This window comes from Panthera leo, chromosome D4 (genome assembly GCF_018350215.1).
Source record: "Panthera leo isolate Ple1 chromosome D4, P.leo_Ple1_pat1.1, whole genome shotgun sequence".
In the NCBI taxonomy this organism is placed as follows: domain Eukaryota; kingdom Metazoa; phylum Chordata; class Mammalia; order Carnivora; family Felidae; genus Panthera; species Panthera leo.
Genome location: NC_056691.1, coordinates 85253810 through 85273007, shown reverse-complemented (window position 1 = coordinate 85273007; position 19198 = coordinate 85253810). Strand labels below are relative to the sequence as shown.

The 19198-nt window shown below is 42.9% G+C and overlaps 2 protein-coding genes across 5 annotated transcripts in view; both read right to left on the bottom strand.

Moving 5' to 3' along the window:
• The window catches only part of ZBTB34 (zinc finger and BTB domain containing 34), a 46664-nt gene extending 43038 nt beyond the window's left edge, over positions 1-3626 (bottom strand). Inside the window, exon 1 of the mRNA XM_042914086.1 lies at positions 3481-3626. Within this exon, the coding sequence (XP_042770020.1) occupies positions 3481-3485 (5 nt within the window). The 5' untranslated portion in view covers positions 3486-3626. The remainder of the gene's footprint in view (positions 1-3480) is intronic.
• Positions 3627-5836: 2210 nt separating this feature from the next.
• Positions 5837-19198, bottom strand: part of ZBTB43 (zinc finger and BTB domain containing 43) — a 22341-nt gene continuing 8979 nt past the window's right edge. For all 4 annotated transcript variants that reach the window (XM_042914096.1, XM_042914094.1, XM_042914097.1 and 1 more), the window contains exon 3: positions 5837-10569. In XM_042914096.1, coding sequence (XP_042770030.1) covers positions 9143-10546 — 1404 coding nt within the window. In that variant the 5' untranslated portion in view covers positions 10547-10569 and the 3' untranslated portion in view covers positions 5837-9142. The remainder of the gene's footprint in view (positions 10570-19198) is intronic.

The following is a 19198-nucleotide window of genomic DNA, read 5'->3' as shown; positions in this document are numbered from 1 at the left end:
TTTTTTTTTTAAGGAGGCTCCACACCCAGCATGGATCCCAATATGTGGCTTGAACTCACAACACTGAGATCAAGACCTGAGCTGAGATCAAGAGTTGGACGCTTAACTGTCTAAGCCACCCTTTTAGGGTGCCCCTAAAAGCAATTTTGGTCCTTAATCAATTGCCATAAATTTTACTATTAGATGAAGCACCAAATAACATGTAACATGTGTTTTAACTATGCCAAAATCTCATTGAAGATATGCCCTCTTCTAAAATACATTTCTCTGCAGAAATTAACAACAACAACAACAAAAATTAGTCCCTTTTCTTCACCATAGGGCTGATATATTTCACAGGGAGTGGGACAATTCAGCTTATTCTGCTTCCAAAGCAAGTTGTCAACTGTAAGTTACTCTACTAACCATTTGGTTTGAGCCGGACACTGACTTTTCTCCACCAGAAATCACTGTTTGATAAATCTCAACACCCTCTTCTGCCTGACCTGGCTTACATAAACCAGTGTCCAGCACCATAGCTAAGTGCCTTCCCCGATAAAAAATCTTTCCTTTGGGTTAAGCAAGAGGACCTATACTTATCTCAGAATTCTCAGCCAACAGGCAATTTCTGTGACATTTGGGTGACATTCTGTTGGAAGAGGTCACTTCAGGACTGTTGGGTGCCTATACTTCTTGAGAGAGGTCTCTGACAAAGCAAAAAGTCCATGGCTGTAACGTGGATAAAGACTGACCAGCAAATCTGCATCTATTATTATTTTTTAAATTCAGCAGTATTTCTTGACTGTGCCAGGAACAGGATGGTGCCAGAAACATCCACTCAGAGATAATTAAAACATAGTTCCTTTTTCTGAGGAGCCCATTGTCTAGCAGGGGACGTGAGTGTGTGTAAAGAATGGATGGTACATAGGAGATTACAATACAGGGACAACGCTTCAGCAGGACTAAGTTCAAAATGACATGGAATCACTGAGTGGTGTGAATAATTTCCAGGGGTGCTCGGGGAAGATACCACAGAGATTATTTTTGCAGAGCCTCGAACACGCAAAAGGAGTTTTCCAGGAGGACAAAGGTTAGCGAGTTGTGGATGACAAGGAGAAGATGAGTATTCAAGGACAAAGAGAAGGCAAGGACAAAGACAAGCCTACGGAGAGCAGCCAGAGCCCAAGTGGGGATTGGCAGGTAAGAATGGACAAGTAGGCCACTGTCAGACTGGAGCCTTGGATGTCAAGCTAAGATCCCCATCAGATGGATCATGGAGGGTGACAGGATTAGGTCTGCTTAGGGAGGAAGAAGCCTTGGGGCAGTCAAATGGGAGGAGAATATGTCAGGAGTGGAGATCATTGTGAGGGAGTGGCTGTCCCAGAGGCTGATGGGAACAGGGTGGGCCAACCTGGGGCCCAAAGACCCAGAGATAAGCAGGTGCTACTTGTGCTGAAACCCAAAATCTCCTGGAGATTAACACCAGGGCGGTGGTCAGGGGGCCCAGATAAGCCCTTGGCCTTTGGAACCCCTCTCTAGGTTATTTTCGTTCAGAATTAAACACGTGGGGCACCAGCCGGTAGAGTGGGGTTTCCTCTTGGGCAGTCACCGGACAGCAACAGAGCACAAGTAAGCCTAGTGGAGCCCAGGACTCAGGCTGCCTGGGTTGGAATCCTGGCTCTGCTGTCAGCATCCTGCTAGATGGGGATCTACCTTGCAGGGTTAGTGTCAGAGTGAAAAGCTAATCCATGGGAAGTGCTTAGAATAGTGTGGAACACAGTGGGCTCTGGGCAAACGAATGCTCTATGGAATGAGCAGTTGGTCCATCGCACCACGTGAAATCAAAGTTGCTCTGGTCAGAAGGGTGCTCCCTTTCTCTGTCCATTCCTTGGAGGAAGGCCTGATAGAACTTTTCTACCAGCCTGAAAATTCGTGGACTCTCTCTATTCCTGGATTTAATTTCTACCTGTAATTCCTGAACCCAGGGAGTTCACGTAGGGTTAGCTGCCACCACCAGACCTGGCAGTCTCTGCGTAGGGTCTCTATTTCTCCAAAGACAGCAAAGTGCAAAAAAACCGAGGGGTACTCGGTGAGTCACCCACCACCTAAAGGCACTGGAAGGATAATCCAGCCCAGGGGCAAGCTCCCCAGCATCAGAAGCCGTGCTCAGTGTCCTGCAGATAGAGAGGGACAACTCTCAGAGATTCTCTGAATCTCACCTTCAGACACAGGCAGCCTGCTGTCCCAGGAGTAAAGGTTTAGAAAGAGAGGTTTCCCTAAGGGGGAAAAATACCCATCTGTCCAACGGAATAGGAAGCTGTCATCCTTTTCTGCCACGTGGAGTGGCCTGGAATAAAATTTGACCTCAATGGGACTGTTAGGAGGAATAAATGAGTTCATGCAAGTGAAGTACTTAGCACATATTAAGCATGCAATGAACCTTCACTTAGAGCTGTTATTTTTAGGCTGTAATCCCAATTCTTCTTATACCTATTAAAGTAGGTATGGTGTTCAGCGGGTTGAGTGTGTGCTCAGAACCTAATAAATCTACAGAACCGCAATAAAAAAAAATTCTCTCCGAGAAAATTCTCTGTATGTTCACATTTTCAGTAGACAAAAGATACTTCACACATTAGGACACACTATATAAATTATGTAAAAATTAATCCTTTCGAGTTTGGTTCAAGGTCACTGCTGTCATTTTAAAGCCTTACAATTTCTACTCAGCCAGATCCTGCAGGAATTCTAGCAGCGTTTGCTGATTTGGCATCCATCCATCATTGAGTGAAGTGTCGTGCGGTTGGGGATCTTTTCAGAGAAACCTAACAAGTGGGATTTTATCACAGCATTACTGGCCCCCCAAATTAACAAGACAGGGGCAGTTCTAGAAGCACTCTTTGACCTCCATTAATAAAGGTTAGCTGTTACATTAGGCAGACCAGTATACTCTGGGGAGTAACTAGTATCTTATTAAGTTATAAATACATTTAATGGCTTCAGTACTGGTTTCTTATTTTGGAATAGGAAGAAGAAAAAAATAGAACTCAAAATCATTAGAGTCTAAGGATAATGCCACTATTTTTTAGAGTGTAGATTTACCTACAATACTGCTTATGAATTACCTTGTTTTTATAGAGCCCGCATACTCCCTCAGAGGCCACGGGGACTCTCCTGTCATTGCAGCAACCCACAAGAAAGTGGTAGCTTATAAAATCCCATTACTTGGTTTTGACTCAAACTAGTCAGACCAGCTCAGAAGACAAACTTCCTTCCTCACTCTCAGTGCCCTTCTGGTTTCTCGTTAAGGGGGGGAAAAAAAAAATGCCGTCTGCGCCCATCTTCCTTCACTGAACTCTAAACAGAACACGGACCGAGTTTTCTTATGAACACAAGACAGAGTTGGAAGGGCACAGGGCTCCCATCTTTCACTTTCTGCACCGAGGACATGTCTAAAATCATTCGCCAAGTCATAGATGACTGCTACGTCAGGCTCGCGCTTACCTCATTTCCTGCGGCCGACCTGCTGGCTGGTCCACTGACTGCGGGCAAGTTCTAGAGCGGCGTACCCTCCGAGATGCCTGGGCATGGAGACCGTCTCCAGGAGTGCGCCGGTGGTCTGGTGGGAAGCAGTCTCTGAATTGGCTGTGAGGAAATCTAAATAAACCGCACAGGTGTGACATGCTCCATCTGGGTTACACCCTCACACCCCACCCCCCTTCTGTTCCCAAATACAAACGAGCCACATCCCATCTTTTCCTTTCTCCCGACAAGGCGCGCGGTGCTTCTCATCTTCACAGCCCAGAGGCCTCTCCGCCCCTGTGGCAGCTGGTGTGGGGAAGCCTGCTTCCCAGGTGGGCCGGCCTGCGGGGGTCAGAGGGGTCACCAGGCCCCGGGGCCCGACCGTTTGCCCTCGGTCAGCACGGACCGACCGGGCCCACCTCAAAAAGGGCTAGCGATGGTTCTTCTGGACTTCTTCCCACACAGAGAATGGCTAAGCTAGCTGAGGCAATCTGTAGTTGGCTTTAAAATCAGCAATGGGGAGGGGAAAAAAAATCCCTCACAACAAACAGTGGTAACAGAAGGTTTGTGTGGGAAGACGGTTAAGTTTGGTCTAAAACAAGCAGTGTCTCTGGTAATGAGCTGTTGTTAGGAAATACGTGGGGCCCTCGGTGCCTGCAGCACTTTTAAAGAGCACTGTTGCTGTTTCTTGAGGCTTTTCTTAGGGAGGGGGGATGAGGGGGGAAAGGCCCGGCGAGGTGAGGGAGAGACCCAACTGCAGAGCATGGGGACATCTCAGAGCAGCGGAAAGAAGCATCTCCGAGTGTTGCAGCCGTGAAGTCCTCCATTTGAATCCGAGCTCCCCTCTGCAGTCACTGTTCCACGTTTGGTAACAAATCTACCTTCTCTCAATCACAACAGGCTCACAGTGAAATGAGTGTGTCTAAGGCAACAGCCAGAGGCCTGGTGTGAAACAGCGGGCACACTCGGCTGGGGTGCCTGAGTTTCATAAGGGGACTATTTACAAAGGGCGTGGGCAGGTTAAGGGACTCGTATGAGGACAGCGAAGCTCCCGAGGGCTGGCAAAACAGGGAGTCAGGACCAGTCCTCGGCTTGCAAGGGACAAGGAGAGGATGTGGTTACCAAACCCTGAAGCTGCTAGACTGGAGCTACGGCCCTAGGCAGAGGAGCCCAGCCACTGTCAACCCACACCTGGCAGGAAGGAGCCAGGGGAGGGAATTCCCAGACTTTTCTCTCTGATCCGCCAGCCTCCTCCCAGAGTAGCCCTGGCGTACCCTGACCAGAAGACAGGACGGGTCTGCAGAGGCCAGCCTCCAGAGCAAGGCACACAGTAGGGAGGGGATCTGGAGAAGCCAACAGAATATCTAGCACATCTAAATTCCTGACAGAGCTGGGGGGGGGGGGGGTGGTTAAGATGAGATCAGCATCATAAATGCCTGGCACAGCAAATGCTCACTCACTACCCATTTGATCAGATTGTGCATTTGGCATTTACTTATCAAAAGGCCACAAAATAACTTTTATTCTCAGGTGGCAAAAGCCAGGATGAAAACAAAGACATGTGGTCATATAACCAGAGTGAAAAACAAAACTTTTACAAAGTTGACGGATAACATTTATTAAAACATGTCATACAAAAGGGCATGGTCTCTTCTATAAGAAGAAAATATTAAACAATAACATTCAATTAAGTAAAACCATGCTGTACACTGAAGACAGCAATATATAAAGACAAAACTATTCAACTTTTGCAACACAGGCATAACATTTCACAAAATATCAATAAGATATGCACCTAATGATAATCTGTTTATCATCAAATGGTTTTGTGGTCTAAGAGTCACCTGACTTGCATAAATAAAGTAATTTTCTGGAAGAAACATTGGGAACCTCATAAAAGGAAAGAAGGCAGCAGCAACTGACATTATGACACAGGCTTCAAGCAACACTAAAACAAAAACAAACAAACAAAAAAAAAATGTCACATTTGCAAAATGTGTTCCAGCATCTTCCCATTGGGCACTATCAGTAGAGATTTGAAATAAGAAACAAGAAACATGTACCTTTAAATATGTAAGTAGCAAAGAAAAAACCCAAACAAACCCTGGTTTTACTGAACAAAGTTAGTCACCCATGAAAGCAATTAAATCACAAAATTAGTGTGGCACAGATCGGGGCTGGGGAAGGGGGTAAGTATGTTGCTTGTTTTCCAGCATTCCTAAATTATCAGAGACCTTTACAAACACAGACCCCTGGATTTGGTGTGGCGGAGTCCTCTCCACCCACCCAGAGGGCTGTGGCCAATCCTCCCCCCCCCCACCCACCCGCCCCGCTCCAGGGCAAACACGACTGGGCTGCTTTTGCTCTGCCCCCCACATCACTTCCCCAGCAGCTTGGGGATGTGCGTGCCTCTGCAGGAAGGGGCCACTGAGACCAAGCAGCTTTCCTAAACAGCTAGAAGTCAACATAGGGTCAGTTTCGTTCAGCAGATGACCATGAGAATGGAGAAGACCCTTTTGGGCAGACTCTTTGAAAGCAGTGGCATAAAGAAGGGATTAGAGGAAGGTGAGATCTAGAAATGAGAATCAACAGGCCGGGGCCCAGGAGCGCCTGGGGGTAACCCTCAACACTTGAGGGAAGGCTACCACAGTCCTTCCTTAGACGGTGATCCCTACTTTACCAAGTGGATTGTTGTAATGTGTACACCTAAAATTAAAGGCATGGTATAAATACTAATATTAGATACCACTGGTGGTGCCTTGAAGCCCTTTCCCGCTGGGACTGGAGAAGAACCACAGTTAAGACTCAAAGTAGGGGACAAATACCTTGGTTGTAGGCCATTAACACGATCCCTGAAAGACTGTTTGGAAAATGTTACCCACAACTATCCAAACTCATTTGGAAGGATAAAGATTTTCTAAAGCTGTACTGAGGCTAAGGAGAGAGACTATCCAACCCAGAGTGGGCAGGAGAAAAAAGGTAGTAATACAGTATGATCTCCTAATCCTAAAAAGCAAAGTTTATAAAAATTCACTTTCACTATCCAAACTAAGGCAATCTCTTTTCCCCGCCTCTCTGAACATGGCCAGCATTTCCGATGCCCAACCATCTCACAGGGTCTGGCTGACCCGATTAGCAACCCTAATTTTAAAGGAAACCCCAACTACCATAAAAAACTTAAAACAGCAGGTGTGAGGAACTTACACTTTAAATTCTATACTTAGTTGATGTACATATAAGGATTTCAATAAAGGACACCTTTCTTCACAACACATTAAATAAGTCCCGGCACAACTGACTACTTGCAAAACTACCACCCAAGGGCTGCCCACCACTCCTGGCTAAACAAGAATTCTTCATCATTACTCATAACAAAGGTGCCGTGCTAATTTCAGCATAACTGAAGAACCATGACTTTTCTAGAACGTTTTTATTCTATCTCTCAGACTCTTCTCCCAAAACGTCCCAATGCTCATTTGAATACAATCTTTAATGGGAAACAGCACATCAAACCTTCCAAACAGGCAGAAAATGATTGGCTAATACCATGGGAGAGGGTGATGGGCTTTTGGCAGAACTAAACGGCTTCAATGCCTTAGTACTGAAATTAGTAGGAATAATAAAACAATTTCTCCTCACACACAATGGCCAGGATCATACCTAAAATCCATTGGCTTCTAACATGAAAAAATGAGAAGGAAAAATTGAACTTTGATTGTACAGTCTCCTCTATACACATCTGTCATGTATGCAGAGAAAGGACTGTTAACCGGTGAAGCTTCAACACCAAGAGAATATTAATGTGGCAAACAACCAAGAGGTAATATCTAGTTTCTAGATTAAAAAAATCAATATATATATATATTTATAATAAAGTTTTAAATACAAAGTGCTTTTTATATATCGAGAATGATACAGTGTTAATGAATAGATCCCTGTTTTGTAATGTTGATTACAAGAATTGACTGGTAAATAAGTACTTTCTTTCCCCTTTCCACATACTGTTCAACAAGTAAATGCCTTCCTTCGTGGTTGGAGCTTAAGGACCAGAGGCCATTGCCAGCAATCTCTATCGCATTAGAGCAAAGCCAAACTTCTGAAAAAAAATTTCACCTCAAATCCAGGAAAAGTTATTTTTTATTTTAAGGGAAAAAAAGTTTCCACTTGGAAGTAAAAGACCAGTAATTTATGGAAAAGTTGACATAATAGTAGCACCCTGTCCTACCCTGGTGAGAACTTCAGGTATATTACACAGCTTAAAAGCATCCTGAATATATGCTTCCTTTTTAACCTAAAACATCTGACTGAGCTGCAGAAAAGGTCTCAAGAATAGCTGCTTTTCTCGATGTCTTTTGGTACATACAGCTGTGTGGACTTGGAAATTTATGCAGCTTTATCTAGAATCCGGGAGCATGAATCTGTAGACTACTTTCTAAAATTAGGACTCCCTCTTTCCCCCTTTTAAAACACACTCCAGCACTCCTAAAGAACTGGCAGCATTAGCTCTATGTACCCCTCTGGGACTACCTCCCCTACCAGTGTATCTTCAAGACTCCTCTTTTCTTGGGCAGTTGTTTTTCCTGCCACTCAACATTCTGATACTCAGCAACTCTCGCTGACAGTTGGGGAGTTTCACTGGAGCACTCCATAAACTCCCTACGCTCACAGGTAACTCTCAGCAGTGACTCTTGGCTCCCTCCCACCAACTGTGGTCATGGACTGAACTCTTCAGGAAGCATCATAACCTAAGAGAGAAATGGCTGGAGCAGCCAGTATGGTACCATGGTCAGGGTCAAAGCAGGCTAGACGCCTACTAGCCACAGAGCAGATCCCACTGTGTGGATGCTATAATTACACAGGATTTGGGACAGCAAACCAATTAGAAATACCTATCTCTGGCACCCTAGAGAATTACAATTAGATACAATTGTCCAAACTAAATGTTAGTACTAAAATACAAAACTTTTTTGCCTTATCAAGAGTCTGAAACACATCGTGACAGTGGCGTCTTACAGAAACTGAAGCTTGTACCATAAGTTATTTGTTTCCTACTTAGAATGTCACCCTTTTAGCGTCTCCATAGTTTTTCATTAAAATACCCTCTAGAAAGAATAAAACCAGACAAGAGAGCTCTGTTAATCAATTTCGCATCCTAGGAATCACATTGTCTGTTAGCTTTTACAGAAGTAGCCTTTCATTCAGTGAAGCAGCTACTAAAACAAACCCACATTACCTAAGTATCTATAGTGAGAGCTAAGTAAAATGCCAACGTGACCTTGTAACGAGCGATCAAAATGTGCTGCCACCTGAAACAGAACTGGTGGGCTGGAGTCCAGTTCCAAGTGCAGATGTCTGTATCACCAAGTCCACCTGCCTCAATCACAACGGGCCTGAAGATTTACCTTGCCAGCTGGGAAGTGGGTTAACTTATCCCCATTACCCACTCCAGGCCTGGACAGGAACATACAAATTTGAGGAATTAGATTTTTAAATTGGCCTACTTAGAGCTGGTCTTGCAGAAATATCTCCCATTTTTTTTTAAGCTTCTCTCATAATAGCAAGCAGCACGCATCATCTGTGCCCAGATTTGCATAATTACCATAGTTTATTTTTGTGCCTGCCACTCAAGGGCCAGATCCTATTTTTAGTTAGCCTCAGTCGTATTCTGCTCAGCCTTTGCAGCTTCGTAGGACTTGGTACAAGAAGTCACATGCCTGTGGAAACTGTCCCTCCACATAAATCTCTTTGCGCAGATATTACACTCATAGGGCTTTATGCCCGTATGAATTTTCATGTGCCCCACGAGATGATGCTTCATTTTGAATTTCTTACCACAGACACCACAGCCATAAGGCCGAAGACCGAGGTGCATGCTCATGTGTCGATCTCTCTGACTCTTGTGAGTGAAACTCTTCCCACACTGACAAGGATACAGCTTGTCGGTGGCTGAGAATCCTAAATGGGAAGCTTCTTCTTTAATCCCTGTTACCATTTCAATATTCTCACTGTAGCCCGATGCCAGGGCAGCCTCCTGTCTGTGCCCGATGAGATTACCGTCTGACCTCTCTCCAGAAAACTCTTCCATGGAAGAGCCGTAGAAATCCACCTGCTCATCATAATTGCTTTCATCGGCCTGTTCGTCAAACTCCGCTTCTACTTTTTTCTCCCCGATGTGAAAGTCTTCCTCCACTCCCGAAGGCTGGACCGAGTGCTCCGTCTGCATGGTGTTGACAGACTCAGTGACCTGGTGCTCATCGTAGGGCGCGTGCACATCCATGCCCTCACATGCCTGGTCAAAGCGCTCGGGCTTCACGTGGATCCAGCGCTTGTGCGCCATTATGCTGGGCTTGCTGTACATGGGCCGGGTGTAGTGGAACTCGGCGCTGTCGCTGGCCCCCTCCTCCCCGTCCTGGCTCGCCATTTCCGTGCTCAGCCGGTCATGCTCTGTGGACGAGTTGCTGGGAAGGTATTCGTGCTCAGTGAGTTGAGATGACAGCTCGTCTTTGGTGCTCTCCTCTTCATTCTCTCCGTCCCTCAGTTCTTGGGCTTTGGGGAAATCAGCGTGGCCCCCAGAGCCCAGCTCAAAGCTCTCGACCAGGCCATTATAATTACTGCTGCTAGGAGACTGGTGGTCACTGCCATGGTTTAGCTTCTGACAAAGAACCGTAGGGTTTCCCTCTAAAACCTCAGTGCATTTGTCTACCACATGCCACATCTGGAGGAAGCTTGCTGCTGTTAAGTAACTAACAATTTCTGGAGCAGGCATGACTAGACGTCCCGTATAACTAGATAGGAGAATGTTCTCAAACACTCTTGGGTTCATCACATCAGGTAAAACAATCCTCCTGCTATTTTTCAGGAGTACCTGGTCACAGAAGTAGGGTGAACTGGCAGCAAGAACAGCTTTGTGTGCCCGGAAAATGTGGCCTTGGACAACAATGGAGACATCACATAATTGTCCTTGCTGGCGCTGCTGGTTCAGTTTCTGCAGAATGGTGCTGGAAAAATCAGGAAATTCTACTCGAAAAGAGTTTGTTCCAGGCTCCATTTCATCACAAATCTTGTTCAGTGCTACAAGAGAAAGAAAAACGAGTGCTAATTCCAGCCCAAAGAGACGCTTATTGATCACTAAGAAAACTAAGACAAGTTCCACAGTTCCATAGAGTCCCCTTGCTTGTGGGCATTAGTGGGTGGAGCATTCATCCCCCAGAGCAAAGCCTGCAGGTGCGGGGGTGCCAGGAACGACCCGCTACTCTTCCTGGTATTAACTCTTGATTTTGCCTATGTCTATGAATGAGAATAGAATTCAGAGATGTGCTTTGTAAGCTGTACAAATCTCCTGAATAAAACAAAGTACATATTTCTAGTCAAGACAAACATGATGCCTGTGCAAGCAGTAGAATTTTTAAGAGACCTCCGATTTAATCCACATTTGCCAAGGTGGGGTGAGGAAGTGAGGATGGAATTGTTGGAAGAAGGAAAGACTTATGTAAAGTTTCTGAGACTAGAATGAACTCAGCCAGTGCAAGGAACTGAAAGGAGACCATTAGCCTAAAATCCAGTGCAGGAGTGAGGGGAAAGGGAGCTGAAGTGGTCAGAACAATCTTGCCTTTGGTCCTTCAGCACCACAGGTGCAAACTCACTGAAGTCCCAAACAATGTGACTTTCTTTAGTTGCCAGCAGAATTTTAGCCCTTTTAGGAGATTCTGACGTGAAGCAGAATGAAGCGGTAAGTAAGGCAAGGTATTCCTTCTATCTGATGGTTTCCAAATTGTTTACAGACCAAAGAGCATACTAAATATTGTCCCCGTTACTGAATGACCTCAATCCGAAGATAAAGTTATAACAAAGAATAAAGGATTGCCTGTGTTGTTACTGTAAATATATTTAGTGGGGTAGTCAAGCATTAGAGAAGCTAACAGCAGCAATCCACAAGATAAACTCTGTCAGACACCTACTCATGCCCCATAATTCCACAGTAAATTAAAATAAACCAGTAAACCCAAGAGATTTATTGGCACTATCCATCATCCGGCTCTAAAACTATATCCAAACATTGCTAAATGCCAGGTTTTCTAAGTATGAGATTAAAACCAAACCAAAACCAAAACCCAGGGGCACTGGGTGGCTCAGTCGGATGGGCGTCCGACTTCGACTAAGGTCATGATCTCACAGTTCGTGAGTTCAAGCCCCACATTGGGCTCACTGCTGTCAGCACAGACCATGCTTCAGATCCTCTGCCCCCCTCTCTTTGCCCCTCCCCCACTTGTCTTCTCTCAAAAATAAATAAAAAACATTTAAAAAACCCCAAAAACCCAAAGATTGAAAGTCATCTTTGAGAGATAGGGAGAAAGACCAAGAAAAGAAACTAATGTTTCTTGAGTCGGTACTGTGTAGCAGGGACTGTACTCCTTTTTTCCACTTTATAATGACTGCAAATATAGAGATCAATATTCTCAGGTTCAGTAACTCAGGTTCAAGTAACTCAGGTTCAAGTAACTTTACCAAGGTTAAAATAAGAGCTAATTTTTATTAATGTTTATTTATTTTTGAGACAGAGAGAGACAGAGCATGAACAGGGGAAGGTCAGAGAGCGGGAGACACAGAATCTGAAGCAGGCTCCAGGCTCTGAGCTGTCAGCACAGAGCTGGACGCGGGGCTCAAACTCATGGACCGTGAGATCATGCATGACCTGAGCCGAAGTCTGACGCTTAACCGACTGAGCCACCCAGGCACCCCAGAGCTAATTTTTATGAGATTGGGCTGTGATTCTAGGTCTTCATCACTTCAAAGCCTATCCTATTTTTCCTATAACATCATTCTCCCTCTTCTAGGAAGATAACAAAATACCAGATAAGTCCATAATAATTTTAAGAGGTAAGATGGTGTTTTTAGAAATAAGTATTAATTTATGGTTTATACCTCTTAAAACATTTCATAGTAATTTAAAACAAAAATAGGGGCACCTGGGTGGCTCAGTCAGTTGAGTGTCCGACTTTGGCTCAGGTCATGATCTTGCGGTTCATGAGTTTGAGCCCTACATCCAGCTCGCTGTCAGTGCAGAGCCTGCTTAGGATCCTCTGTCCTCGTCTCTCTGCCATCTGGAGCTTGTGCTCTCTCTCTCTCACTTTCTCATTAGCACAAAAAGAACTCAATGCTGTTTAATGACTATATAGTTCCTGTTATATGGACTTACCATAATTTAAGCAGCTCTCTTATAGAATTTCAATTGTCTAGGCTTTTGAAATTATGAGGAATGCTATGATAAATACACAATGTAACTATACTGTGCATAACTATCTTGGCGTGTCTTTGGAAACATCTATAGGGTAAATTCTGTCAGCGGAATTGCTGGGTCAAAGGACTGTGCATTTGACATTTTGATGTGTGTTACAAAGCTACTTTCCAGAAAGGTTGCACCAAGTCACACTCCTATCAACAGTAAATAACACTCCACACCCTTAACAATTCTGGACGTTATCAAACAAGAAAAAGAAAGTTTGCAAGCCTCCTAAGCAAATAATCCATGATTCATTATTATTTAGATCAACATTTATTTAATTATGAATGAGAACGATATTCTTTATTCATGTTTACTGGTCATGTGTTTTTCCTATAAGTTATCAGTTATAGTCTTTGTTCAAATAAATTGGGCAATTCATCTTACTGATTTTTAGTTTTTTATAAATGTAAGAAATTAACTTTGAAATTTATATAAATTACCCAGTCTTTGCTTTTATGGCTCTAGGGTTTTGTGTTAGACATAGAAAGGCATCCCCAACTCCAAGATTATTTTAAATAAATAAAAAGATTTAGTTTTTTTCCCCGGTACCACTTTTTTTTTTAAGTAATTAATTTATTTTGAGGGAGCAAGAGCAGGGGAGGGGCAGACAGAGAGAAGGAGAGAGACAGAGAATCCCAAGCAGGCCTGATGCGGGGCTTGACTCACAAAATATGAGATCATGACCCGAACCAAAATCAAGAATTGGACACTTGACTGAGCTACCCGGCCAGGTGCCCCTCCCTGGTAGCATTTTTTTTTTTTTTTTAAAGCTTTTAAATGTTTAATACACAAAGAGTTTGTTTTGGCATAAGGAGTAAGGTTGGAATCCAGCCCTTTTCCCTCCAAAATGTCTAGTCTATTTTCCAACACTATTATTGAATATTAATCTTCTCATCAAGATTTCAAATAACGTTGTGGAATGTTAAATGACTGAGAACAACACTTTTAAAAACAACTCTATAAAAATAAATGTCATAAGTGATAACAGAGAAAATGGTGGAGTAGGAAGCTCTCGGGATCAGTCCCACCATCAAAACAACCAGTAAGCTGCTGAAGGATCAGAATCAACTATTTGAGAACTCTGGAATCTGATCAGACACTTGTAGCAACCAAGGCAATGCTTGCTGAAGAGAGAGGCTGCTGAACCTCACTAGCAGTGCTGCCCGCACAAACCAGCTATAACCCCCACTCCCCACCCCCGACCCAATCCTAGAGTGGCTGGCTCATGGCAAGGAGGACAACAAGGAATATGTCCTCCAAAAACTGGGGCATTTACATTCTGGCCAGTATGGTGGATCCATGCAGCTTTGTTCTGGCCCTCTCAGGCAGCAGTGGCTTCCCCAGCAGCACTGAGCATAATTGTTTTTTTTTTTTTTTTTTTTGATCATAAGATTTCAAAAGACAAACATGCTCCCCTCCCTCCCACCCCCGAGCCTGGGTCAAAGTATTTAAGGAAGTCTGTCAGGTCACAGGCTGACCACACAGATAAAACAACAGAAACTTCAGTGACCACATGCAACAAGGGATACAGACTTGGCAAAAATAGCTTGGAAAAACTGTCATGCAAACCGACAACTGCAGCCCTCAACAAGTAACAAAAGAAATCCCATAGGATGGGAAGGATCTAATTTCAAGAGTTACCATATTTGAATACTTGAAATGTTCTAGTTCTCAACCAAAAATTACAAAGTATAAAGAGATGCATTCACAAGGAAAAGAATATTAGAAACTATACTTGGGGGATTCTCGACATTGGAATTACTAGTCATACTAAAGTAAATCAATTATCTTACATATGCTCAAATTGCTTAAAACACACGCGTGCACGCACACACACACGAAAAACCCCGCTATGGACAAAAACTAAAGGAAATCGGGAGAATAATGTCAGTAAAGAGATAGAAATTATAAAAAGGAACCAAACAGAAATTCTGGAGCTGAGAAGAATAGCTGAAGCCCTAACCGCCCCTCAAAACCCTAGAATGTGACAGTATTTGTATATGAGACCTTTAAAGAGGTCATTAAAATAGAGTTACTAGGGTGGGCCCTAATCCAATCTGACTAGTATTCTTGTAAGAAATTAAATTTGGACACACAGCAGCATCTAGGGGGTACACAATGTGAAGACACAGTGAAAAGGTGGCCATCTGCAAGCTGAGGAGAAAGGCCTCAGGATAAACCAAATCTACAGACACCATGATCTTGCTCTTCTAGCCTCTAGAATTGTAAGAAAAAAAAAAAAAAATCCTGTTATTTAAGCCACCTAGTCTGTGGTGTTTTGTTTGAAAGACACAGGAAACCAATACAAGTTGAAGTAAAAAAAGTCCGCAAGAGGAGTTCAATGGCAGATTTAAAATAGGCAGAAGAAAAAAAAGTCACCAAACTCAAAGACAAGGCAATTGCAATTATTGAGTCAGAGGAGTGGTGAGAAAAATGAAGAGAAATGAACACTGTGTGAGGTAACTGTGGGACATCATTAAATGTACCAAATGCACACCATGGGAGTCTCAAAGAGTAGAAAAGGTATTAAAAGAAATACTGGTAGAAAACTTCCCAAACTGGATAAAAGAGAAACCTATACATCCAGGAAGCTCAACAAACTCCAAGCAGGATAAAACGAAAGAGATCCACATTAGACACATTGTAAGTTAAATAGTAAGTAGAAAGTCAAAGACAAGGGAGCTGAACGCAGTAAGAAGGAAATGCCTCATCACATGAAAGACATCTTCAATTAAGATTCACACCTTAAAAAAAAAAAAACATACAGGTCAGAAAGTAGTAGTATGGCATATTTAAAATGCTAGAAGAAAAAACTGTCAACCGATAATTCTGTATCTGGCAAAACTACCTTTTCTTGAATGAAGGAGAAATTAAGACACTCCCAGATAAACAAAAGGTAAGGGTATTCATTACCAGAACTTTTCTTTTTTTACATTTATTGATTATTGAGAGACAGAGAGACACAGAGCATGAGCAGGGGAGGGGCTGAGAGATGGAGAAGACACAGAATTCTGAAGCAGGCTCCAGGCTTCGAGCTGTTAGCACAGAGCCCGACGTGGAGCTCGAACTCACAAACTGCAAGATCATGACCTGAGCCGAAGTCGGATGCTCAACCGACTGAGCCACCCAGGTGCCCCATTCATTACCAGAACTTTTCTACAAGAAATGATAAAAAGGGATCCTTCAAGATGAGATAAAAGAATACTAGGTAAGGGCGCCTGGGTGGCTCAGTCGGTTAAGCATCCGACTTGAGCTCACTCAGGTCATGATCTCCGTGGGTTCGGGCCCTGCATCGGGCTCTGTGCTGACACCTCACAGCCTGGAGCCTGCTTCAAGTGCTCTGTGTTTCCCTCTTTCTCTGTTCCTCCCCTGCTTGCACTCTGTCTCTTTTTGTCTCTCAAAAATAATAAATGAATATTAAAAAAAAAAAGAATACTAGGTAGTAATTCAATGGCATATGAAGGAATAAAGACCAATGATAAAGGTTAACAACATAAACATAAAAGCTGTTATTATTTTGTCTTATAACTTTTTTCCTGTATGCTTGAAAATGCAAATCCATAAAACAATACTTATAAATCAACATAAATAGGCAATGTATGAAGATGTAATCCATGACAATAACAAAATGAAGGGAAAGGGATGGAGGTGTAAGGAACAGTTTAAGAGATTAATTGTAAATCTCAATGTAACTACTAAAAAAATAATAATATACATGAAAAGGAATGAAAGGAATCAAAATGGCATGCCAGAAAAGAATAAATGCTTTATTTTTTTAATAAATGTTTTTAAAAGGTAGTAATGGAGAAATTAAGAAACAAAAAACATACAAGGTATACAGAAAACAGCTAAATGGTAGAAGTAAATCCTTTCTCACCAGTACTTAAATGTAAATGGATTAAACTCTCCAATTAAAAGGTGGAGACTAGCAGAATGGATTAAAAAACATGGTTTATTTATATCTTTTCTATGAGAGACAACATATAACACAAGTAAAATGATAGAAAAGATATTCCATGCAAAGAGTAACCAAGAGAGATGGAGTGGCTGTATTATTATCAGACAAAATAGACTTTTTTTTAATGTTTACTCATCTTGAGAGAGAGAGAGAGAAAGCGAGCGAGCACACGTGCGTGCGCTTGAATGAGAGGAGGGGCAGAGAGAGAGAGAGAGAGAGAGAGAGAGAGAGACAGAATCTGAAGCAGCTACGAGCTAACAGCAGCGAGCACGATGTGGGGCTCGAACTCATGAACCCGTGATATCATGACCTGAGCTGAAGTCAGACATTTAACCAACTGAGCCCCGCAGGTGCCCCCAGACAAAATAGATTTTAAGTCAAAAAGGTTACAAGAACAAAGAAAGACATTAATAGATTGATAAAAGGTTCACTCTATCAAGAAGATAGAACCATACACATATGTTCACTAAGAAATCTATATGGAGCAAAATATATGAAGCAAAAATGGACAAAACTGAAGAAACAGACCAATCTACAACAACAGGTTATGACTCCAATTCCTCATTTTCAGTAATGGATAGAAAAACCAGACTTAAAATCTAGAGAACCTGAACATTATAACAAATCAATGATACCTAAAAGACAATACAGAACACAAAAAGTAATGAATTTCTCATACACGCTACAACATAAACCTGGCAACACTGTGTTAAATCATGAGAAACATTAACTCAAATAAGCCAGACAGAAAAGGACACGTGTTGTATAACTCCGCTTCTGTGAAATATCTAGAACAGGCAAATTCAGAGACAAAAGCAGATTGGAGGTTACCATGGATTCAGGGGAGTTAGGAATGGGAGTTATTACTTAATAGGTAGAGTTTCTGTTTTGTGATGAAAAAACTGGGGGATTAGAAAGTGTTGCCATTTGTATAACATTGTGAGTGTAATTAATGCCACTGAATTGTACACTTGAAAATGGTTAAAATGGTAAATTTAGTGATATATTTTTTTACCACACATTAAAAACAAAACTTGGGGAAAATGTCATGTAACTTTACTTTCAACTATGTCAAGGTGGTAATGGTCCTTATAATTTAAAAGTATCTGACCTCTGGGGTGCCTGGCTGGCCCAGTTGGTGGAGCATGCGACTCTTGATGTCAGGTTGTGAATTCAAGCCACATGTTGGGCGTAGAGATTATTTAAAAAAAAAAAAGAAAAAAGTATCTGATCTCTGCCCTTAACTTTGGGCAGGTGCGGCATTTCTATATATTCCCTGATTTTACTAACGTGCAAAGACTGAAACTCTCCTTCAGATTTTCCTGCCATATAAGCTATATTTACAAACTCACAGGCAGTTGTGGTAGCTGTGATCTGTATTGATAGTACAGGTGCTGTTTCAATTTTTAACGACTTTCACAGAAGTAATTAACTCACTAAAATGAACACATAAATAAGTAAACCGACATAGAGCACTATATGCACATTAATGGGGGGGTGAGTTTCTAAGATGATCAAGGAATCTCACCGTCCAGAGTTTATAATCTGGTAGGGGGGAATGAAAAACATGCATACAGCCCTGCTATTCAAGGCAAAGCATGACAGAAGCACCACACGAGAACTAGAAACCCAAGAGAAATTCAGAGGAGGGGACCTGGTATAGCCTACAATTACATATCCTTTCACAATAAATTTTAGTATCACCAGGGTAAGAGGAAGACTTGAGAGCAGTATATAATTCTTCTCATCTACCACATCCTAACCAAACTAATCTAAGGAAAATGAAAAAAATTGGCCTGAGTCCTGGAAACTAGGGACCAGAGCTATCTGGTAAACCTTAATTAAGGACATAGTGGAGACGGGACCAGACTGGAAAGAGACATTACCTCTGCAACTCCACCTAGTTCCCCAGGCAATCCTGGTATAATAGTAGCAATCTTGAGAGAAGAACACTACCACCTGTTCACTTGGACGGTCTGGCTGTGGCTCAAATCCCAGGGTGGACTATGGGACAGGTCCTGCAGATTAGCAACATTAAGAGGTGGTTGTACTGGAATACCAATGTTTGTATAATGCCTCAGCAGAAAGTTTTTAAAAACTTGGCACAAGAGGGTGGAGTTCAGTTAGTAACCGGCAAAGACATTGGCCCATCATTTGCCAGCTGGGCCAAAGAAACTAAAGTAGGTCCCTGGTATCACAATTTCACGAACACAGAAGAAAGTACACAGAGCTCAAGCCGTCCTAAGAGTAAGACCTAGCCTCTGGCCCCAGCCATTCAACTCAAGTTAACCCCTGGTGTCAGCTAAAGAGCTAAGAGTTGATTCTAACAGCATTCAGGTTTACGGTAAAAGACCCCCAAAGGGCACTTGGGTGGTTTTGTCGGTGAAGCATCTGACTTCTGACTTCAGCTCAGGTCATGATCTCGTGGTTCGCACGTTCGAGTCCCACATGGGGCTCTG